The sequence below is a fragment of the Tauraco erythrolophus genome, chromosome 21, assembly GCF_009769465.1.
Source record: "Tauraco erythrolophus isolate bTauEry1 chromosome 21, bTauEry1.pri, whole genome shotgun sequence".
Lineage (NCBI taxonomy): Eukaryota > Metazoa > Chordata > Aves > Musophagiformes > Musophagidae > Tauraco > Tauraco erythrolophus.
This window is the reverse complement of record NC_141485.1, coordinates 11,043,053-11,066,450: the sequence shown is the minus strand read 5'-3', so window position 1 is coordinate 11,066,450 and position 23,398 is coordinate 11,043,053. Positions and strand designations below refer to the sequence as shown.

General features: G+C 47.4%; 1 protein-coding gene across 1 annotated transcript in view; it reads left to right on the top strand.

Moving 5' to 3' along the window:
- Positions 1–3,209: 3,209 nt before the first annotated feature.
- The window catches only part of LOC147527292 (S-adenosyl-L-methionine-dependent tRNA 4-demethylwyosine synthase TYW1-like), a 121,880-nt gene continuing 101,691 nt past the window's right edge, over positions 3,210–23,398 (top strand). The window contains exons 1-7 of the mRNA XM_086624537.1: positions 3,210–3,281; positions 4,644–4,804; positions 5,509–5,649; positions 6,195–6,296; positions 7,102–7,296; positions 8,100–8,381; positions 11,627–11,749. Coding sequence (XP_086480663.1) covers positions 4,658–4,804; positions 5,509–5,649; positions 6,195–6,296; positions 7,102–7,296; positions 8,100–8,381; positions 11,627–11,749 — 990 coding nt within the window. The 5' untranslated portion in view covers positions 3,210–3,281; positions 4,644–4,657. The remainder of the gene's footprint in view (positions 3,282–4,643; positions 4,805–5,508; positions 5,650–6,194; positions 6,297–7,101; positions 7,297–8,099; positions 8,382–11,626; positions 11,750–23,398) is intronic.

Here is a 23,398-nt window from a genome sequence, read left to right as displayed (position 1 = left end):
ATCAAAAGCAATCGTGCTATTCTTTCTCCCGCTGGAATAGCGCATGGTGGTGAAGGAGTCCATGCCATGATTTTTATTTCCCCTTTATAATCAGAATCAATTACTCCTGGGAGTACAAACAATCCTGATTTCATGGTGGATGATCGTCCCAGCAGCAGTGCACATAATCCTTGTGGTATAGGACCAGTAGGAATTAAAAGCACCGACGTGCCAGTGATGACTGTTGATTCTGCTGTGGCCAAATCCAGCCCTGCACTCCCTGAGGTGGAGGGCTGGAGGGCACTGACGGATTGTTCAACCCGCCTGGACCCTGTGTCCAAACAGGGTGCATTGTAGGTTGATTGACCCTGTTGTAAATTTTCGGGGCACCAGGTCGCGCAGCCGTCTTCCCGTTTCCCGAAATAGGATTGCCTTGTGTATCAAACTTAGATCGGCATTGTTTTATCCAGTGATATCCCTTATAACAACGTGGGCAGGGTTGAGTCGAAACTCCCATTTTGCCTTGATTTCTATTTTTAGGACCATCTTTTTTGATATGCCCTTCTTGTCCGCAGGAGAAACACTTAACAGCTGCTCGGGCCGTAACCATCTGTTGTGCCAAAGCAGCTGCCAATATTTCTGCCTTATAGTGTTCCGAGCCCACATCCTGACACGCCTTTATTAAATCTGAATTGTTTTTCCCCAAATTTCTAATAGGATCAATAGCTCACCGGCAGTCTGCAGTAGCATTTACAATTGCTGGCTGGAATAACAAGACATCTGCAGCAGCTGGATTTTCTACTTGTCTCTGAACTGCCGTTTGCAGCCGACCAAGGAAGCGTGCCTAAGGTTCCTGTGCTCCCTGCCGGATGGAAGCAGAGGAAGCCTCCCCTGTCCTGAGATCAGGGACACGTCTTAATGCTCTCAGAGCCAATTCAGTCAGTTGTTGGAAAACTACCTGGAGTAATCCTGCCTGTGCCTGACCTGTAGTATTAATTCTGTTGGTCATATTATCCAGAGCCTGTATAGACACAAGCTCCCTTAATTCAGTGAACCATACGGAATACTGGGCAGCAGATATCACCAATTGCAACACGGATTTCCAATCAGCGGGGGTCAGAGTGTATGAATCCCCAATGGCCTGAAATAAATTCATAGTGAATGACGCGTGAAGTCCATAGTCCTTGACAGATTTGTGCACCTCTTTAACGAGTTCATATGGCAAATGCTCAAATTGTGGAGGTGCATTCAGCCTGTAGATCCCGGGCGCTGCTTGCAGAAGCTGCACATCTCCTTCCTTCAGCGCTTCCGCACGACATCCATCTCACAGTCCTGTAGATGTCAGCACAGGCACACACTGAACCTTCTCCTTTACCTGCCAGGCTGACCGACACGGAGAAGGGGTGCATGTGGGTGCAGTCGGTGTCAGCAGGCGTGTTCATTGTCCCAGTGTCCTGGAAGGGGCTATTCTATGCTGAGGATGCACCCAAACCAGCATGGGCAGCAGGACGAGGGAGGTGATTCTGCCCCTCTGCTCTGCTCTCCTGAGACCCCACCTGCAATACTGTGTTCAGCTCTGGGGTCCCCAACACAAGAAGGACACGGACCTGCTGGAGCAGGTCCAGAGGAGGCCACAAAGATGATCCGAGGGCTGGAGCACCTCTGCTATGGAGACAGGCTGAGAGAGTTGGGGTTGTTAAGCCTGGAGAAGAAAAGGCTCCAGGGTGATCTTATTGCAGCCTTCCAGTACCTAAAAGGGGCCTACAGGAAAGCTGGAGAGGGACTTTTTACAAGGGTATATGGTGATAGGACAAGGGGCAATGGCTTTAAACTGAAAGAGCCTCATCCTCCCTCCTTGTCCTCTTGGCCAGGCTGTAAAGAGCCTGGAGGCTGTTTGCTTCCAGAAAGCACTTGGTTTTGAGTGGCCAGACTTGGCTCTCCACTGGATGTGGAGAGGAGTTAAGCAATGATGAAGCAAGACAGGCTCTGGGCCCATTAGCCACAGCTCTGTGAGATGGCATCTAACGTGCAGGCGAGCAGGAGGATGGGAGGCTGCGCTCCCTGCCAGCCCAGTACTGAGTTACTGCTGGTCTCTCTTTGTGTTCCAGTTGAGGAAGAGAAGTGGTGTGAGTGTGTCCCCACTGTCCAGCTCCCTGTCTTCCCACTCCCAGACGCTGGAGCGGCCTCTCAAGAAAGCCAGGTAACTAGCCGCTCGGCTGGCGAGCAGCCGCTCGTCAGCAGCAGACAGGAGGAGAGCAGCCACCTTCCCAGCTGCCCTGGTGCCCCAGTCCCACTCTCCACTGGAACCGGGACAGTCCAGGCCCCTTCCAGGCCCAACATGGCTGCTGGTTCAGCCCCTGGTGTGGACATCCCCTTGTTGTGTCGGTTTGCGTCCCTGTCTCCTCGATGCGCTGCGGTCCTGGCGGCAGCGCTGACCTGCCCCACCCCTGCCCTGCTCCTGGGCTGGGCTAGAGATTTAGATTTGAGATTGCCGCGGAGGCGACGTTGCCGCGTGGCACTGGTGTGGCGGGGGCTGCTCCGGCGGCTGAAACGTTGAGAAGGGACAGAAGGACAGACAAATTTTTAGCGAGGAGAAACAATTCCTGCTGCCCAGGGCTGAATCAGCAGCGCCTGGAAGCTTCAATCACCGAACTGTCACTCCCCAGGGAAGGCCACGAGCGCTGCCCGGCGCCCCGGGGCGCTGCCCCTGCCCGGCTCCACACGGGCCCCACCGTCCCCCCGGCTCCACAGCCGGGTGCCATGCGCACTCCCCGGCTCCACAGGGGGCCCCACGCGGGCCTCCCCCTCCTCTTCCTCGGTCCACAGCCGGGCCCCACGCGGGCCGCCCCCTCCCCACAGCCGGGCCCACACGGGGCCCCCTCACGGGCCTCTCCCCGCCCACAGCCGCCCCCCGCCCCGGCCCAGGCCCCGGTGGCGGCGGCCCGGCACTCGCGCTCCGCTGCAACAGCCCATGACCTTGCTGCGGTAGCAGGCGATCGCGAAGCGCTTGCCGCCGCGCCGCCCTCGCACCACGGCCACGTTGGTGAGGCGGAGCTGGCTGCTGGGGGTGAAGACGGACATGGCGGCGGCGACCCCCCCCCTGCGCCACCGGCGGGCGCGCCAGGGGCGGAGCGCGGGGCCGCCCCCGCTGCACCGGCCCCGCCCCGTGTCGCGCCGGGAAAAGCGTCCGGAGGGAAACGGGGGAGTCGGCGGCCGGAAGGGAACGGCGGCGGAGCGTGGGCTGCGGCGGTGAGGAGCGGGAGCCGAGAGTGGTCGGTCTGTTAGTCCGTGCGGCGGCCGCGGTGAGTAACTGCGAGGGGGGGATTGTAACCGGGGGGGGGGCACTAACCATGGCGGTTCCCGGGGGATGCGGGAGGTCTGTGTCACAGACGGCACAGAGGGTGGTTACAGGGGTGGGGGCGCCTGCGGGGGAAGGGTTAAACGGAGCGGGCTCGGGGGGCGCAGAGGGGCTGGTATGGGGTAGGCGCAGGGGCGGGGGGCTGGGGCAGCCCGCGGTGGGGGTGCCGTGGGGTAACTGCAGGGGCGGTACCGAGGGTGAAGGGCTCAGGGTACCTGGGGTGCGGCAGGTTTCTGGACCCCCCGAGGGATTTGCCGCTGGGGCCGCTGGCACAAGGCAGCTGTAGGCGCAGGGCCAGCCGCCTCGTGGGCTGCGAGCTCCTCGGGTCTGTTTTTTGGGGGTGGGGAGGGCAGGAAGGGGATTGCTCACTGTTTCCAGGGGAGGGGTGAGAAGGATCCCCTAAAGCTTTTAACCTGTACTGCAAGTAACTGCCCAGGGAAAAGTAAGAGAACAAAGTTTCCAGCCTCTTGGAAACACCAGATTTTTGTACTTGTCTGATGTCTGCAGAAACGAGACCCAAGGGGACTGCAGGTAACAGGAGGAGGGTGTCACTGTGCTTCTCAGTCAACAGCTGTCACAAACAAGTGGTGTTTAAGCTCCTGAATGTTTTGTATGAGATGGGTAATCACAGGCACTGGTGCAAGCACAGTCCTGGCTACAGCGTTAGGTACCCCGAATTTACAAGTTGGTTCAGAACAGTCTCAGTTGTTCTGAATCAAACCTCACCCACCTGATAGAATTCTGAAAAAGTAATTTCAATTTAATCCAGGTTTTGGTCTGGCCTCGAAGCTCTGGGTCAAATCTGTTGTAACCAGCGTGGCACCTAATGCATCCTAGCAAGGGTTCTGTTCTGCAGTGAGCTCTGTGGGGATGATTTCCACCTTGAAATGATGCTTTTTAGCTCCAGAGAGCTGCACGTGTCAGGTCTGTGCAAAACTAAGGCTAGTACAACACAGTGGATGTTTCACAAGGACTTTTTACTTTCAGGTGCTTGCACAGCACAAGTATCTTCTGCATTTCCTGGTAACAGAACCTGCTTTATCTTAAGAAACACCCAGAGTTTCTGTATGACAGTCTAAAATGTTAGCTTGGATACAGAGGTGAAACTCAGGTCACACGCTTTTGAGGAGGTGAAGGCTCCTGATTCAATTGTAGTGCCTTGTCTTTAGCCTGAAGTGGTTTTCTACAGAGCCTGAGAAGAGCTAATGACATGAGTCTGTGGGTCCTGTATGATTATTATCTTGTGTGCTTGTTCTAAATGATTACTGTAGGAATCCACTCTTGCTAAATCTGTGATTTGTTCTAGGCGTAGATGTCTTGATGGATGCGTGGAACTTTTTCTATACTTGCCTGGTGTCCTTATGGCTGCACAGACTTTACATCTATTCTGTTGTTGCTTTTGGGATCAGTGTTTGGATCGTCGTTCAGTTCTTCACCACCAAAACCAAAAAGAAGGTAGCTGAAGGGGTAAGCACTTTTGTCTGAGCACCTCAAAGTCTGTGTGTGGAAGTGAGTAGTTGCTGGGTAAAGGTCCCCGCTGGTGCAGTGGAACGTGCTGCTTCACTGTGGGCCCACCTGTGGGTCATTGCAAATCCCAAATGTAGTTTAGTTCACCTGTTGGTTATAATCCTCAGTCTGGGTGGTCTCATGCTTTTTGGGTAATTAAATGCCCTCGTTGCTCTGGTGTTAGAGCAGATCTCAGCTGAATGCTTCTCACTTTGTTACTGAGAGAATGTGTCAGCCTGGGTTGCTCTGTTACTTCAAATAAATGACTCTGCTCGTGCCTGGTGTTTTCAGGTTCGTGTTTCCAGTGATGTTAATGACAAGGTTGGACTGGTTTTAGGATTGCAGTGGGATTAGGCCATTGAGAAAGATAAAATCTCCTTGTGCAGGTGGATGAAGTTGTGCTGCACAAGTTGGTAGGTTCTCAGGCATGGCTGAATCCTGTTGTCTCCCCAGTGTGTGAGATGAGTTTATTGTAGCATGGCCCAGTTCAGAGAAATGGTTACTCACGTGTTTTTCTAGGTGTGAGAAGCTAAAATGCTTTGACTGTTGAATTTGCATGGTGCTGAGACTCTCATCACAGGATTTATATTTTAAATGCTTTTGGGAAGATGGAGTTAATGTCACTTTGAAAAGGGATTGAATGAAACACAGCACTTTTTTCTTAGGATGAAAAATTCAACGTGAATCCAACTGCTTCTGAAGGAACAGAAGACAAACTAGTAAATGGCTATGCCACCCTGCAAGCGAAGGAGGTCTGTGTTGCTGGGGTAAAGGTTTTCTACGGGTCCCAGACTGGCACAGCAAAGGTATAAGTTACTTTTTTCAGATGCTTGAATTTGATTTGAAATAGTGTTGACATTCAAGTATGTTGCTTGCCTTAGAAACACTGCGCTGCATAAACATCTGAAAGTTCATCAGAGTGTTCATTAGAAGTCACTGCCCAACATGAAAGCAAAGTGGAAATGATGTAAAAATAACAATGCTCACTTTAAGTGGAGCGTGCAGTAGAGACACTGATTATGAAGCTTAAAATTTACACTGTACTCTTAATTTGCTAGCAGGTCTTGTTAGAGGGAATTGCTGGTTTAGGTGCTTTCTTTCTCAAAAAGAAGTTTAATTTGTGTGCATGTAAAATCATTAGTCATTAAAATTCATGTAACTCTCTTCTTTCAGCCAGTGTACTTCACTTTTTTAGATGTAAGGAATTGCAGATCTGGTGTCCAGTTGTCATGTGTCGTTGGTCTTGTTGTGCTGGGAGATGTCTTGTAACTCTTTGCCGTAGAAGGGCTTGTTTGACTGTTACACTAGTTGGGTTGAAGTTATTAACAACTTTTTATGTTTCTTTTTTCAGAGGTTTGCCACAAGTCTGGCTGAAGCAGTTATTTCCCTTAATTTGCCTGTGGAAGTCATTAGCATGGGAGACTATGATCCGGATGATTGTTTAGCAGAGGAGGTAGGTACCTCATAGATGTGAATAACAAATGCAAGCCTTTCCTGGGATTGTGAAGGCTCTCTCCTTTCTTGTATTTCTCTCCTGTTATCCTGGAAATCCCCAAAGCTGTGTGTTGAAAATTGCTTCCCTTCTACATAAGCAAGCATAGCCTAGCAGCCCTCACCAGAAAATACATCAATCTTGAAAATTACTAGGGAAGGATCATGTGGAATATTCTGATGCTGACAGAGTTTTTGTGTGAGGTAGTTCTGTAGCTCAGGTGTGAGTTACATGACAGTGGCTGCACCAGGTCCCCCTGTTCTGTTGCTGCCAATGTACACCTGGGAAATGGTGTGAAACCAGAACAAGTAGATGGTGGTACTTCTGCAGCCTTCAAAGAATTAAACTTCTTGGGAGACGTATTTATATTGAGTAATCCTTGATGGATTTTTCTTCTGTGAATATTGATAATTGCTTTTTGAATCCGTGAGGGGCTTTATCATGTCAAGAGTCTGTTTGAGAAGCTCTTGATTGGGGTAGGGAAGGTAGGTGTTCAGTTCTGGTTTATCACTGTGTCCCTTTTAGGTAGGAGAAAGAAGGCTTGATCTCCCTTGACTAATTTAAGATGGCTTTGCAGGGAGGGTGGCCATTCACCACTGTTGGGATTATCACCTGCAGCATCCCACACCAAGGATTCTTAACCTACTTAGCAAAAATCTTGTCTTTGGACTTGGTGTAACTGTCCATGTATTACAGCTCTCTTCCTGATGTAAAGTGTCCTGAAAAATGCAGCAATCTGTTTTATTCTCTTCTTTTTGTATTACAGACAACCAGCAGGAACGTTTGTGTGTTCTTGGCAGCTACGTACACGGATGGACAGCCAACCGAGAGTGCAGTGTGGTTCTGCAGGTGGTTAGAAGAGGCTGCGAATGACTTCCGCTTTGGGAAAGCGTACCTGAAAGGCCTGAGATACGCCGTGTTTGGCTTGGGAAACTCCGTTTATGTTGATCATTACAACACAGTGAGTATCTCCTGTGCCCCTGCCTCTGATTTCTGCTGCTCTGGAAGGTGAAGCTTGCTTAAATGCTGCAAAACTGAACCGTACTGGTGGTTTGAGAGAACTGCAGCTGTTGCGTGGACTTGATTAGGGGCTGGGTTTAGGGCATAGGCAGTGCAGCTTTGAAGCAATTATGCTGCCCTTTTAAATGGGAAAGGTGCATTAATCTGGGAGGTCTGGCAATACACTTGGTAAATCCAAACTGAGTGAATTTCCCAGATTTGGAAGCTTGCTGTCAGTGCATGAGTGCAGTACTGTAAGCCCTCTTGCTTGCTGCCTTTTAGTTTAGAGCACTTTTCTCTAACTGATATGCATTGCTGTATTTTGTGACTTCAGCTTTATTTCCTGATGTAAAATATGACAAGATCTTATCCTGGTAACTAGTTTAATCTCAGTTAGAAAAATGACATGGCTTGTCACCGTGTTGTTACGTTTGTGTAGCTGGGGCTGTGTGAAACGTTAAACATGTGGATGTTTTGACCAACAACCATGGCACAAAGAAACTTGTTCCCAGAGCTCATCTCTTATCCCATTGGTGTGATAGCAGAGGTGGTTTCAGATGGGAGCCTGAGAGCGTGTGGTGGTGTTCAGACTGACTTGTGGCCATGCTCTGAGTCAGCAGGTGAGGAGGAGTCCAGAAGTCTTTGCCTTGCAGTCCTGTGCAGCTCACTGGCTCCATTTCCAGGCTTGGTCCTTGCTTTCTTAATTGCCTGCTTTGTTTAACTTGGACTTCCTTTGATTTCTCTCTAACTTTCATCTTGTTCTAGGTTGGAAGAAATATTGACAGGTGGCTGTGGATGCTCAGTGCCAGCCGTGTTATGACTCGTGCCGAGGGTGACTGCAACGTGGCCCAGAGCAAGCATGGCAGCATTGAGGCTGACTTTGAAGCCTGGAAAGCCAAGTTCCTCAGTCGGCTCCAGGTGCTCTGCAGAGGGGAAAAGAAGCCCTGCAGTGGGAAGTGCAAGAAAGGGAAGTGCAAATCTCCAGGGAAACAGAGCAAGGAGAGCTCGGATCATGAATGTGGGGCGTCAGAATATGAGAATACTGAGGTAGGGCCAAAAATCCATGGGGCCTTATTTCTGGTTTAGGGCCCCTTGGAGCACTATTTGACTTCTCTCCTTCATCCTACAGCCCAGAGGCGTGCTGTGGGAGCTTGATGCTTCTTTGTTCTGGAGCGGAGGGGGAAGAGGGATGAGGTCTCATGGTGGATAACAAGTAGAATAAGTCTGCCACGAAGAATGACTGTAGAATTAGTGGTGGACCTAGGCTAGATGGTATCTGTGTGATGAGGGAGTCTTCCCTGTGAGTCGGGGGAGGTACATGTTGTGACAGATGCTCCAGAGAGCCAGTCTGGGCTCTCATCAGAGTCTTTGCTTTGTCTTGTGGCTGGTGAAGCATTTAGTGCCCTATGAGCAGTTAACCTGCTTTCACTTCAACTTATCGAAGCTTAGATGCTTTGCCTGCATCCCAATGTTTTTTCCGAAGGCAGCTTGGAGGTGTGTTATCTGAACAAGTATTTCCTCTGAATGTGTCTGCCTGTCATCATTTGTGTGTCTTCTGGAGTGTCTATTGAATGCAGGTTTTGAAAAGAAATCCTCTGTCTTGGCTCTACAGTGCAAGACTCGGAGCTGCTATGGCACTTCAATCTTCTGGATTTATTGTGGGTTGGAAATGTTTGCTATGGCCATGTTGAATTTTGTAAGAAAACAGGGGTGGTTCTGGCTGAGAGTTAACGTGTGTTGGCTGCTGCAGGAACAAAAAGAATAATCTTGCTGTTACACCAATACTGCTGTGCTGTACCTTGGCTGTATCAGAAAGGGAGACAACTTTTCTGCTCTGTGAAGAATTTGACTTGGAAGGTGGATCTCACTCCCTGCTCATTCAGGCAGGGCCACCTGGGGGGGTTAAAGGGTTTAGGCTTCCAGCTCATCATAGTACGCAGTGGGAGTTGGACTCCTCTGTGGTGCTTCTCCTGAGATCAGATAGGCACATGAGGGAGACGGGATATCTGGACTGAGTTTCAGGTGGTCTGTGTGCTGCTGAACTCTTAAAAATACACACTGATAGAAGCCCCAAGTTTAAACGCGTCTCATACGTTATGCCCAAGATTGCTGGTTGACTTTCAAGGATCATCTCCAAGTTCAAAGACATTGCATTCCTAAAAGGAAGAAATCAGCAAAAACACCAGGAGACCTATATGGATAAACAAAGAACTCCTGGCTAAAGTCAAATACAAAAGGGGAATACACAAAGCATGGAAGCAGGGACTGGTAACCTGGGATGAGTACAAGGAAGCTGCTCGTGTACTCGGAGACCAGCTTAGAAAAGCTAAGGCCCTGACAGTCAAATCCAGCCAGCGATATTAGAAATAACAGAAGAGGATTTTATAGGTATGTGAGAGAGAATGTGGGGCCCATCCGGAAGGATACGGGTGTCCTGGTTGCTGAGGACATGGAGAAGGCTGAAATTTTCACCGACTTTTTTGCCTCAGTCTTCACTGGCAACCACTCGAATCACACCACCCAAATCACAGAGGATGTTGACTGGGTCTGGGAGAGTGAAGAACCACCCAGGGTAGGAGTAGATCAGGTCCAGGAACACCTAGAGAACCTGAAGGTGCACAAGTCCATGGGACCTGATGAGATACATCCACGGGTCCTGAAGGAACTGGCAGCTGAAGTTGCTAGGCCACTAGCCATCATATTTGAGAGGTCCTGGCAGTCTGGTGAGGTTCCTACAGATTGGAAAAGGGCGAACATAACCCCTATCTTTAAAAAAGGGACCAAGGACAACCAGGGAAGCTACAGACCAGTCAGCCTTACCTCTGTGCCAGGTAAAATCATGGAACAGATTCTTCTGGTATCTGTACTAAGGCACATAAAAAATAACCAAGTGGTTGGTGACAGCCAACATGGCTTCACTAGGGGCAAGAAGTGCCTGACTAATTTAGTGGCCTTCTACGACAAAGCTACAGCACTGGTTGACGTGGGTAAAGCAACGGACGTCGTTTTCCTGGACTTGCGCAAGGCGTTTGACACTGTCCCACATGACATCCTTGTCTCTAAAATGGAGAGACATGGTTTTGACAGATGGACCACTTGGTGGATAAAGAACTGGCTGGATGGTCGTGCTCAAAGAGTTGTGGTCAATGGTGTGATGTCTACATGGGGACCAGTGTCAAGTGGTGTCCCTCAGGGGTCTGTTCTGGGTCCAGTGCTGTTCAACATCTTTGTCAGCGACATGGATGACGGCATTGAGTGCACCCTCAGTAAGTTTGCCGATGACACCAAGTTGTGTGATGCTGTGGACTCACTTGAGGGAAGAGATGCCATCCAGAGGGACCTTGATAGGCTTGAGAAATGGGCCAGTGCGAACTGCATGAGCTTCAGCAAGTCAAAATGCAAGGTCCATCACCTGGCTCGGGCCAATCCTAGACAAAATACAAACAGGGCACAGAGTGGGTTGAGAGTTGCCCTGAAGAGGATTTGGGGGTGTTTATAGATGAGAAGCTCAACATGAGCCGGCAGTGTGCTCATGCAGCCCAGAAGGCCAACTGCATCCTGGGATGTCTCAAGAGAAGCGTGGTCAGCAGGTCAAGAGAGGTGATTCTCCCCCTCTACTCTGCTCTTGTGAGACCCCACCTCGAATACTGCATCCAGTTCTGGTGTCCCCACCATAAGAGAGACATAGATTTCTTGGAGCGTGTTCAGAGCAGGGCCACAAAGATGACCCAGGGGCTGGAGCACCTCTGCTACGAGGACAGGTTGCGGGAGCTGGGATTGTTCAGCCTTGAAAAGAGAAGACTTCGGGGGGACCTAATAGCTGCCTTCCAATACCTGAAGGCAACTTACAGGAAGGCTGGGGAGGGACTTTTTACAAGAGTGTCCACTGATAGGACAAGGGGAAATGGGTTTAAGTTGAAGGAGAACAGATTTAGATTAGATTTTTAGGAAGAAATGCTTCAGTACGAGGGTGGTGAGACTTTGGAATAAATTGCCCAGAGAAGTGGTGGATGCCCCCTCCCTGGAGGTGTTCAAGGCCAGGTTGGACGGAGCCTTGGGTAGCCTGGTCTAGTTGAGAGGTGTCCCTGCCCATGACAGGGAGGTTGGATTTGATGATCTCTAAGGTCCCTTCCAGCCTATGCCATTGTATGGTTATACAGGTGATTGGTGTTCCTTGTTTTTCAGTTAGTCTTTACTGATTGTGAGAGCTGATTTCACTGGTTAGCATAGCTGAAGGTCTTATGTTTAACATTCAGATACACTCTGAATTTTTTCTCTGATCTCTTACACAGGCAGAGGAGTTGTTTGAAACCAGCAGCGAGGAGGAGGCTGATGCTGAGGAAGCTGGAGGCACAAATTCTGTCATCGATGTTGAAGATCTTGGTGCTATCGTGGACCACATGAAGAAAGCAAAGGTACTGCTGTTACAGTGGGTGTAGGACTGTCAGGTCTTTGTCACTGATCAGTTGAGTTGATTAAAATATTGCCTGCTGGATTTGAATTGGTAGGATCTAGTTAGAGGGAGAGTAAAATATGAGCTATTGGAGAACCTGTCCCAAAAAAGAATATGCTTGGAGCTGTGTTGGATATAGTTAACCGACTGACTGACTTGTTCACTGAGTAAATACTGCGATGGTAACCTGTTATTTTCAGTCTGAGAAGTTATTTCCACGCAAACATTCAGATCTGAACGTACATTTCTGCCACTGATTCCCAGTCCAGTGTCTAAACACAAATCCTGGTGCTGTGCCTGCCCGTGGGTACATCGACTGAAACACAGGCATGTGTTGTGCTGGTATGTCGTGACAGGGAGCAAAGCTGCAGGTGGAGTGATGACATACTGCTGCAAGACCTTCTGTCTTGCTGCTGCCCTAAGACGAGATGCTGTGCTTGCAGCGCAAGCCAGGGAGCTTGATCTGACCTGCTGAGCCTGTCAAAGACAACGGAAATCCCTGCTTCGTTTCAGGGTGTTACTGTCTTTGTTGCTGTGTGGTTCTGCTCGTGTTTCTTTTTGTGTGTTCAGCCTGCAAACAGAGTGTATCTAATTTATTTGGCTAGCACACGACAAAGAGTTGGCTAACTAGGCTAAGCATTAGACTGCTTCCCATGCTTTTTGCTGGCTGGGCAGTTGGAAGGGGAAGAGTTGGCCCTGGGATGGACCTGTGCTGTACTGTGTTGCCATCTGCTGACTCTGTTTTTTCCACTTAGTGATCTTTCCATGGTAGTGTCTTTCCTCGTGAGCTCTTGAGCTGCTGTCCATCCCCCTCTCAACAAACCTGCCTCTGTAACTACACCTTCCTTATCTTGTGTCTCTCTACAGTGGGGGCTTCCCACAACTCTTTCCTGAAACTTTACAGTGTCCTCGGCAGTCGGAGCTGAGGTGACGCCACTGGGCCACAGCAAGCCAGGCCTTGGAGAGCAGGAAGCTGTGAGCTTAGGGGGAAGGGGGTTGCAAGGGGAGCATGGAGATCTCTGCTCCTCACCTTAGGGGAGGGGAAGGAGGCAAAATGCTCCCTGCTGCTTGTAACAGCAACTCTTGGCACTGGGAGAGTGGCCCCATTGACTTGCGGGGGGAGGCAGACTGCTGGGAGGGCACCTGGCCCCGAGCTTGTATCAACGTGCTGCAGCTTGAGAGAGAAGGATGGAGGAACCGTGTGGCTGTCCTTTGTCCCAGGGAGAAAGGAGCATCTTTCTCCCTGCCTAACGGTGCTGTGGTCCTCTTCGTCCTCTTTCTCTCTTCACCACTAGAGGTCAGTGACAAAAAGGGAACTGTGTTCTCTGAAGCAGCCTGCCCTGGGAGATGATTTAGACCAGGAAAGGGAGTTGCTGTCCTCCAGCAGTTTTATGAGAAATTAGGCATTGAGTTTTCACTGGCTGACAAAATATGGCAACGCCATGATCAGAGTAGTGTAAACCAGGAAAACCACATATCACAGTCCAGTTTGTGAATAAAAAGTGAGCACAGCAATAAAATACTTCCTGCTCTCAGCCTCTCATGCTCATTGTTCTGGTAATGAGCACGGCTGAAATGAGTGTGGTATGGTTCTGTACTTGGGCAGTAAAAATTCATTGCTGTCCAAGACTTTGGCTGATGTGTGATTCAAACAATTTACTTTCTCCTCAGCTTTCTTGTTGCTCTGCTTGGGTGGGCAGAGGCCTCTCTGTTGTAGGTACAAGTCACTACAGAAGTGCAAGTATCTCTGTGTAGATCAGGTTCTGGTGGCTCTGACCTAAGTAGCCGCTCTGACCTGAGGGACAGCTTCTGTCTGAGCACAGATGCTCATCTGAAGCTGTAACCTGCAGTTTCTGATCTGCTGCCTTTTCCTCAGAGGAGAATGGGAACAGTTGTTCTGCTGTGACAGATGAGTGCTGCCCTCTTGCCTCTGCAAACAGTTAAATCCTGAGAGCACAAGCGTTGGTGTGGGACAGTGGTGAGGACTAGAAGTACACCCTTACTGTGCATGGCAGCGTCCTGGCCCTTCTGGATATAAGCCGATGAGACAGGAGGCTCTAAAACTGTGGATCAGCCTTTCTTTGTTGTTGATGCCACTGAACTGTGCTGCTGTAGTCATGTCCCAGGTTTTTGGATTAATTTTGAAACCTTAAGAGATGTAGTTCTCATTACTGGCTCCTTCATTCCTGTTCTGCATGACTGACCTGCCTAGCCGCAATCTACGTTTCTAGTTTTGTGCCTCTGTAACCAGAGCAGGTGATGGAGAAAGGGTCCTCAGCAGTGACTTTGATGTAAATCCTCAGCTGTCTTGCATGGGGGTGTTGTTCCCAGATATAGCTGTGTAAATATTTCATGAGGGAGCCTGAATCCATGGCTATCTCTGTCATTAGCTGGGAGAAAGAATGATTTTTGTCTTGATGGTGAGTCTCCTGGGGAATGTGTGCATTGCCTTGCAACAGGTTCCTGCAAACACTTGAATTGGGAAATGATCCCGTAGGTGCAGTTATTTGCTCTAACAAAAATAAATGTTGAAGACTTGATGTGAAAGAGCAGGATGATCTGCATTTATCAAAGTAATATATCATGATCAGGCTCTCTTGCTCCCAGGCAGGAAGATAGTTGTTTAAATCCAGTGCATCTCGGTTTAAGTCACATCCTCACTTTAGTGGCTATGAGGTTGTGCAATGATCAGTTTCCTTTTTCAGATGTTGTTCCTTTAGTATTTTTTTTCTCTAGCAGAATGCTGAAAATCAGTTTAATGCTTTTTTTTACACTGATGTAATCTGTTGTCTTGCAGTAATCCCTACCAACAGACAAGTGTTTTGGGTTTTTGTATTGAGCTATCCGTGTACAAGCTAGCAAGTTTTCTTAAAACTTGTGTATTTCAGGGTTATATCACAGGCAGTTCTTCTCACGCAATTACTTGGGTTTGAAAGGTGCCTGACAGTTTCTGGTGTGGGTTTTGTGGATCTCAGTGTTGTGATTAACTCCTCTGCGTATGGGAGATAGAACAGCAGGTTCTGCCTTGTGCAGTATAGTGTTGTGGGTCAGGCTGCTCCAGCAACTGAACCCCACACAGCCGGTCACTCACCCTCCCCCAGCCCCGGGAATGAGGGAGAGAATTAAAGGATAAACGGGAAACCCGTGGGTTGAGATAAGAACAGTTTAATACAGATGATTTAATACACAGTGTAGGTGCTCACCACCCCCTCGTATGCGAAGCCCGTCTCGTCCCGAAGCTGCAATCCCGGACGAACACGAGGCCCTGAAAGAGAGAGAGAGAGAGAGAGAGAGAGAGAGAGAGAGAGAGAGAGAGAGAGAGAAAGAAAACTCTGAGAGTGGGAGTGCTGGGAGAGAGAGAGAAAAAAAAAAAAATTGCAATAGAGCAAAAGCGGTGAAAGAGCCAAAGCGCCAAAGCCCTTCTGTCCGGCTGCCCCTCACTGTTATACTGGGCATGACGCTGCGTGATATGGAATACTGACTGGCCAGTTTGGCCTCAATCTTAAGTTCCACCACAAATCACAAGGGGAATGGTGGCTCCCTTGTCCCGGCTATGCCCCCCCCTTATCCCACCGTGCTTCTGCACTCCGGCACACGGAAAAGTCCTTGGAGTCTCAAACATCAACTTGCTATCAGCGTTCTTCTCAGAGCAAGCCTCGGAGTAAAACCAAAACACGGAGCTCTTCTGGCTGCTAAAAAGAAGAGCTGACTCTCTCCCAGCTAAAACCAGGACATATAGTGAATTTGAAACGTTTTAAGGTCCAGCTTTGATCTTTTTTTCAGGCATGTATTGCCTCTTGTGAGAATCACTAGGAGTTCAGACAGATGTGCAGTCGCAGATAGTCATAATTTCTTGTTGTCCTGCCCCTTTTTGGGATGGCAGAGTGAGGCTGTGGATGCAAATATACCTGATGAACACTGACTCCAATCTCTGCATGTGATCTCAATTGAAGTTTGCATCCATCTCCTGTTACTTGACTTGATGGAAATCAAGACTGAGTTTGTTTTACTGCTTTTTTCCCCGTATACTACAGCTTCGTTGCATTTTTACAAAGTATTGTCAAAGAGCTTGAGACAGGTACTGGGTTCGTGCAGTCATATAGATCAGACAGATGGATTCAGGAGTTCAAGGTGAATGACAGAACCTCTCTTCCTGGTATAGTTGTAGCTGTTACATACTCTCCCTTGGAAAAGAGAGATTTTTAAAGAGTTTCTGAGGGTAAAGGTACACAGTTCAAGGTGATGGTGCCTTCTGTGCGCTGAATCTGAGCACAAAAATTGGCACAAGGTTCGGTGGTAACAGGAAATTATTCAAATATATAAAATGACTGATACAAAGGTAAATTCCACACTTTGTTTACCAAATCTCATGCTATGTGGTGATGACTACATCACAGCTGCTAAAATCCAGCCTTTTTTGTTATTTTTTTTGAGTAATTCAATTTTTGGAACTTGCTGCCATGAACAATAGTTCCAGGTGATGGTTATTAGGGTTCTGAACTAGAATCAAACCTGTGTCAGTACAGATAATGCCCATGCTTTCACGAAGGGAATTGCTAGGCATGGAAGTCCAGTGGTGTGTAACACGACCATGGCCTGAAGGAGGGCTGGGGAGGTCGATTCATCGCTGTCAGCTCTGAAGCAGCTTCTTTCTGGTGCCTGATGATCCAAGGCTGTGGTGCCAGGCTGGGTGATGCACAGCTAGGTGGGTTAAGGTCTGGGTTTTTTCTGCTTTTACTACCCTTCCAACTTGTTTTTAGGCTGAAAGCCTGGACTTGTTCTCCAAAGTGCTTTTCTGCAGCAGCAGAAGGCAGTGGTGGTTCTTAGCAGATTTAATAACTAAGTGAACTTTTAAGTTGCACAATTGTGGCGCACTTTCCCTGTCCTCCAAAGTTACTCCCCTGAAATGTATTTATCAGATAAAATGTGAAATCTAATGGTGGGTATGTTTGTGGCCTGCCAGACTGCTATTAATCATGGGGACACCATTTCTTAATGTAGATTATCTCCCACAGCTGGGAGATTGTGATAAACTAGAAGGAAAGATCAATCTAGACTTGTTCCCAGGAATGGGAATGACTTTATTAACCTTCATATTTATAAACTGCAGGCATGAGTAATAGCAATAATAACATCCTAATTTTTTTGGATGGGTTGGGAAGTAATCAAATAAACATATTTTGTTGACACAATTTTGAGATTAATGTTTGTGTTTTCTAAAACAAAGAGTTTAACGATGCTGATAGTCACATTTGCAATGTATATAGAGGAAGAGTATGTGTGAGAGATCAAGACTGAGGTTACAGGAGGAGAAATATGTCCCAGAGAGCATGTTCAAGAAGTTTCTGTTTACTTATATGTTCTTTTGCCGCTGGGGAGATTTCTTGATCCCCTTTGGCACTCTTCCCCGGAAAGTCATCCTACGTTAGCCATTTTGCCACCACTGGGATGGTACATCACACTACTCAGTGTTTCCCAAGAGCCTTTTGAGCAGGTGACTGCTATGGAAGACCAAACCTCACTGACACTGGGTGAATAAACTTTTAATGAAATTGGCTGGAGTTTTATTTGAAATGGGACAGTGAGTTTTGAGTCTTAGAAATTTAAGGAATAAGGCTTACAGACTGTTACTGCAGAAATTTTGGAGTGTGCAGGAATTGTTAACTGTATTTTAGCAGAGTTGAATAAGGCTGGGGTACTCAACTATCAGATGTAGAAACAGCTAAAAATGCTGTGCACATTTAGAGCTCTTCAAAAACTTTAACTTTTAATGGGTGAAAGATTCTAGTTTAGGTAGGTTCGGGGTTTCGGCAAGAAGACAGACACACGTGGTAAAGCTCAATACCAGCACTAGTTATTAGTCAGCAAAATAACTCCTTCACCCTCATTTTTCAGTCGCTTCATCTGTCTCCCGCTGTTTCCCTCGTGGGAGAACAGAACCATGGACCAAGAGCTAGATTTTTGACCTCTGCTACTCTGGCTCAAAATTCAGTGTGATCCTACATTGTAAAATAAGCTTTAAGAAATATCATTTAACTGCCTGGGGACTACGTCCAGCATTACAATCTGGATTTGTCACAGGAATATTTCACCTTCCCTTTTCCTGTGTTCAAATCTCTCTTCTCTAAACCTTGGCTATTGAAAAAAATTGCAATTAATAAACATTACAAAAGATCTTGAGGCTTGCCTTTTCTGTGTAAGACTTGAGAGTGCCCAGTGGAAAAAAAAAAATAAAAAATAAGAGGTAACCTCTGGCTGGATGTTCTGTCTTTGACATGTGGTATGATAATGGCTTCCTTGATGAGCCTTTGTAGAGGGCTTTGAGCTCATGGAATGAAAATTCTTATTTTAGCCCTGGGTGGTAGATCCCCTATTCCTTGCTGTTCTTTAGTCTGCTGTAAGTTAGTAAACAGGTAGTGAAGCAGAGCTGATAAATATAAAAAGTTCTGGAAGTCAAATCTGATGTCTCCCTGAGTACTGGGCTTCTCTGGTTTTGCAGTCTCTTCTTGAACACATCTGTTGCTGGAGACGATTGGGGTTTAGCCTGCAGCAGTCCAGCCCATCTGCTTGCCGTTTCTAACGAATTTTGTTTGCGTTTCTCAGGTTTTTCTTTTTCTTGTGCATTTTTTAAGGTTCTTGCCAGCTAAATAACTTGATTGAAGAGAAGTCCACAAATCAATGCACAGAGTAATTATCTGCTGATGGTAATCACTGGGAGAAGCATGGAGGAAGTATCCCATTGATGTTGTTGCCCTGTCTAAGGAGAGAATAGCACAAGGATGTCCTGTGGGAGCCCAGCAGCTGTTGCCAAATAAATATGTTGCTTGAATAAGGTGTTATGAGGTACAGTAAACGTGCCTGTGTTCTGTTGGACAAACCCTGCAGATCAGTCATTCAGGGGTGCAGCTGCCAGTAGACTGTCCACACGTGGTCTCCAGTCAAACCTTTTCCTTATTTGCTGTGACTGCCCAGTGACCAGTATAGTTTGTAAGTGGCTCTTGGCTGCAAAAGTATACATCCTCCTCTTGCTCAGTGTCCTGCCCCTCGGTGTGAAGGGCAGCACCGGTTGTGGGCAGTGGGAGCTGCTCTTTCCTCCCTGTTATAAGATGAGCCACAATTTTGCTTCCTTTGCTGATACTTGGGCTGCCAAATCAGGCAAAGCATCTGCCTTTCCTCGTTGTCAGAGCCGATGTTTGATGTCCCTCCTTTGCTGTCAGTTGCAGAGGCTTGACACGAGATGGGGATTACGTTTTGTGGGGTGGTGTGGGCATGCAGATGAGATGGAGCCTTTCCTAAAAGCTTTCTCAACAGAAGAGCATGACATAAGAGAATGGAGGTAGCATTATCTCAGCTCTACAGAAGGAGCTGGGCACTGTAACAGGGGATTAAACTGTTCTTGTATTGCATAGATGTGTGCCAAAGCATGCTATGGATTTTTTTCTTGTAATAGTGCAGTTACGCTTTTGCACGAGGTAATCATGTTCCTTTTTGCCACTGGCATGACCAGAGATTCTGCACTGGTGGCTCGTGACAAGGCAGTCTGGGTCTGTAGCTGTGCTAGCAAGAGATTCCATGTAGGGGTTCGTTCTGACCCTGCTTGTTTGAGCTGGGTCCCTGTAACAAGCACTACCAAAACAACAATGGGGTGGTCCTTCTAGAAAGAGGAGTGCTGTTATGGCATCTGCTGTAAAGAAGCACGCAGAAGGGACTCGAGTGTGAAGCACAAGGCTTTGCTGGAAAAGCAGCTCGTGTGGTTGTGTGCATGGAACTGTGCTGTGTCCTCCTTGAGAGGATGAAGCACCAAGTTGTTTCTGAAGATTCTTTGGCCTGTAGTTTTGGGAAATGGAGCTTTGGGTCCTGGGGGATGCTCTGCAGGGCTCTTGGATATGTGTCTTGGTCCGTTTTCCCAACTGACTAATTTACATTATCTTACAGTCAATGAAGATTGACTATGGCAGAAACCAGGCCATTTCCTTTCGACTTTCGTAATGTATTCTTACGATAATCTCGTGGCCTCTCATCTAGTAGTTCTGAAAAGCTGGCTGATGCATATCATTGAATGGGCTACAGACCAAAACCATTAGTTTGATTGCTTGGAAGACTTGTGTGGAGCTCCCACTCAGGAGGAGGCAGGTGGAGAAAGTGCAAATAGAGACTTTCCTGTGCTGCTCTTCGGTTAGCACTGACTTCTGCTGATTGTGAACTTGCATGTAGTCTTTGGCAAAATGGTCTTCCTGGGAAGACTAACCCAAGTGGGGAGTTGTGCTTGGGATTCTCATGGCCCTTGGAAAAGGGTCAAGCTCTTCTGCTTGAAACTTTTCCTGCTGTTTCATGTCTTAAAATTAACCTGTATTGACACTTTTATCGTTGTAAAGCATCTAAAAATTCTGAAGACCAGTGAAAACAACATCTCTAAGGCAGACACAAGAACTGGCTGTGGCTTGCTGATGTGTGACTTGTTCCAGTGCACCAGCGTGCGCTAGATGCCTGCCTGCCTTTGGAAGGCATTCAGGGTTTCCAGTACACAACAGCAGTCTGCAGTGCAGCCAGCTCAGTGCTCACAAGGGCTAGTTTTTCCACAACAGATGTTGCCAACCAGGAAATACACCTCTAGCTGGTATTAGCTCCGATTGACTGGAAGCCTTCTTCAAACATAGCAAGTGGTAGCAGAATCAAAATTCATCACCCTTTCTTTTTTTAGATGAGTGCATGGTGTTTTGACTACTTGGAACATTGGTGTTGAAATGAAATGCCCTTTTAGTTTGAAATTCTAAGGGAAAGAAAGAAATGATGGAGTGGAAAAGTCTTTTATGGAGTCATTTAAAAAAAAATCTGCAAAATATGGGAAGATGTGAAAGGATGGTGCTGCATGCTCTGTGTGTGAGAAAGCAGAATAGACTGGAGTGGAAAATCTTACTGGTTTTAAGCTGGGCATTTCAGGACACTCGTTAAACCACATTACCTGGGTTTTAGTTGTGATTATTGTAGCAGAGAAGAAAGGAATAAAACGTGAATATGTGACTCAATTTCCAAATATAAGCTAGTTGCTTTTGGGTGGAGACAGACACGTTTTTAGTTTTGATCGATTTTCAAAGGAAACAGAAGAATCTTCTTTATGATGTGTCCAGGGAAGTTTCCTAAATCAAACAAATGTTGACAGAATCATGCAGCAGTATGTGAAATGGTGTTGTGGTTTAACACCACCTTGTAAAAACCTTCCCTACAGCAGAGAGGTGATGTTATAGCTCAGTGAAACAGTCTTAAATCCCCCTGTAGCCATGCAGATATATTTTTAGAGTTATGATCTGGGAATTTTTTTGTCCTTGAGGATTCTGGCTGATGCTGAACTTAAAAGATGATGGACGTTGGTGGGATCATTTATCCTGGTGCATTTCACAGATGATGTGCAGTGCCCTTTCAGACTGGTTCAGTTGGATGGCAGCATAAGTCTTCTGTCATTACTTGTCTGCATGAGTTTGGGCTTTAAAATGCTGTTGTGTATGTCCAAAAATCTCAACATTGACTTTTCAAACAAAAGAAAATGCAGGATTCCCTCTGCGGAGGCTGAGTGGCAGGTCTGTTTGAATAACATGTTTGCTTTGGATGGCAGCTGGTACCTGCTGTCTCAGGGTAACACAAGGGACCTTCTGTTATTCTACAGCATCGTAGGTAGGTGTGGATGGAGACTCCCTTTCAGCTTGCTATTGAAAATTCACAAAGGTTTCTGTTGCAGGATTCAAAATGTCTTGCTTCTGAGTGTGTGGTGTGTGGGGTTCTTTGGATTTTTTTGTTGGTGGTGTTGGTCAGAACTTCTCAGGGGTTTCCCTGTTTTAGGGACGCTTCTTGAAAACACATGCCACAATTTTTGCTTTGGATTAAGGCACCTCTTATTTCAGTCATGGCAAGGTAGTGGATTGCCAAGTTCCCCATCTCTCACCTGTGATACTTTCAACCCTTTTCTGCTTTTTGCTTCAGTTCAGACTTTTGTGCTTACCTGGGCAGCGATGTGCAGAGCGGGTGTGTAGCCTGTGGTTGTGTAGATCTAGTAGCTACTCTTAATAAGACTTTCTTGCTGTTGAGCTGTTTGCTGGTTCACGGGTCACTCAATCTGAGTTTCAGTATTCATCTTTGTGCTCGCTTGCAAATGTTCAAAGCCATTTTTGTTGGTGACAGGCAGCAGTTAGAGTATCCCATGTTGCTGTAACATTAGCAGGGTGTTTATCCATGGACTGAACAAATTGCAGTTGTTAGGGTTGGGTTGTGACGGCCAGAGCTTTGTACCTGGAGCGGAGAGGTCCCCACAGTGCCCTAGCAGTCTTCTGCTCCTCTTCTGTTGTCTTCAAGAGTATCTTTGTGGAAGCCTGCTCCCTCTCCTGTTCTTTTTCCATGTGTTTTAGTTTTGCAGGAAGGTTGCTTTGTAAGGAAATGAGTGCCGTTCCTGTGGACAGCCTGATGTGTAATCAGCTTTAAAAAAAAACCCCCACAAAAAACCCACATGGTTCTTGCGTACGGTGCCACTGACAGCTGAGCCTGAACTAGGGGAAAAGTTGTCAGCTTTTCTAGCTGTCCTCTTGCCACTGGAGTATTGCTTTCAGAGCTCGAATCGGTGTGAACTTTAACTCTTCGTTCATGTAATTCATGAACTTTAATACTTTGTTTAATCGCTACCCTGGGAAAGTTTTACTGATACTTCTTGCTGCCAGGCAGTCTTTTCCTGATAGTGTTCCCGATGTTTTCCCTTAGCACTGGTTCTGTTAGTCCTGGCTTCAGCCCCTGATGTATTACTGTTTTCTTAATGTTTATCCTTATCGTTTGTTAAAAGATCCTGAAGCCTTCTGATGGATGAGGCTGTAAATCATGACAAGGCCAGGGGTTCCCTCTTGTTTGACCACTGGGAGGTTGAGAGGAGAGAAGTTCAGTCAAAATTGGAATATTCTGGGTGTATTTTCCTTCCAGGAGTTAAAAACTTCTTGGAGAGCCTGTTTTTCCAGCTGTTGTGCGTCAATAAATAGAGCCATGAGGCTAAAAATGCTAAATTAAGGTGATTCAGGGAATACTTTTTTGCATTAGTTTCTCTTCTAATTTTCTTACCTTTGCAATCTTAGTTTGGAAAGCGTTTGTTGTAATAAAACAGAAAACACAGGGCACCTTGATGTCCTGAAGAGAGCACTTCAAGGAGGAGGAGAAGTGGCAATAATGGCAGTAGCGTGTCCTGTTGATTATGTTTGGATGTGGCTGTGGATAGGCATATTTGAAGGAAATCCTTTCCAACACTTGGACTGTGATTTGTCAAAGGGGCAGCAGCACCTCTGCCTCACCAGGGAATGTGGAGGTTCTCTTGGATACCCTCTGCTCTTGACCCATGAAAAATGGGCTTTCTGTGCCTGCCCATAAAGTGTGTGCTGCCCCTGCCTGTATGGTAATAAAAGGGAAGGGTGTTTTTTTTACCTTCACCTGTAGAGGTTCAATTACCTCCTTACATGTGTGATTCAATTGCTTTTATTCAGGCCTGGTTCAATGGCAGTAGCAAAAAACCGACCCCTGTGGGATGCAGCAAGAGCTGCGCTGAGCCCCCTGGTACCAAGGCACTGGGAGTGTATTCCTGGGTCTT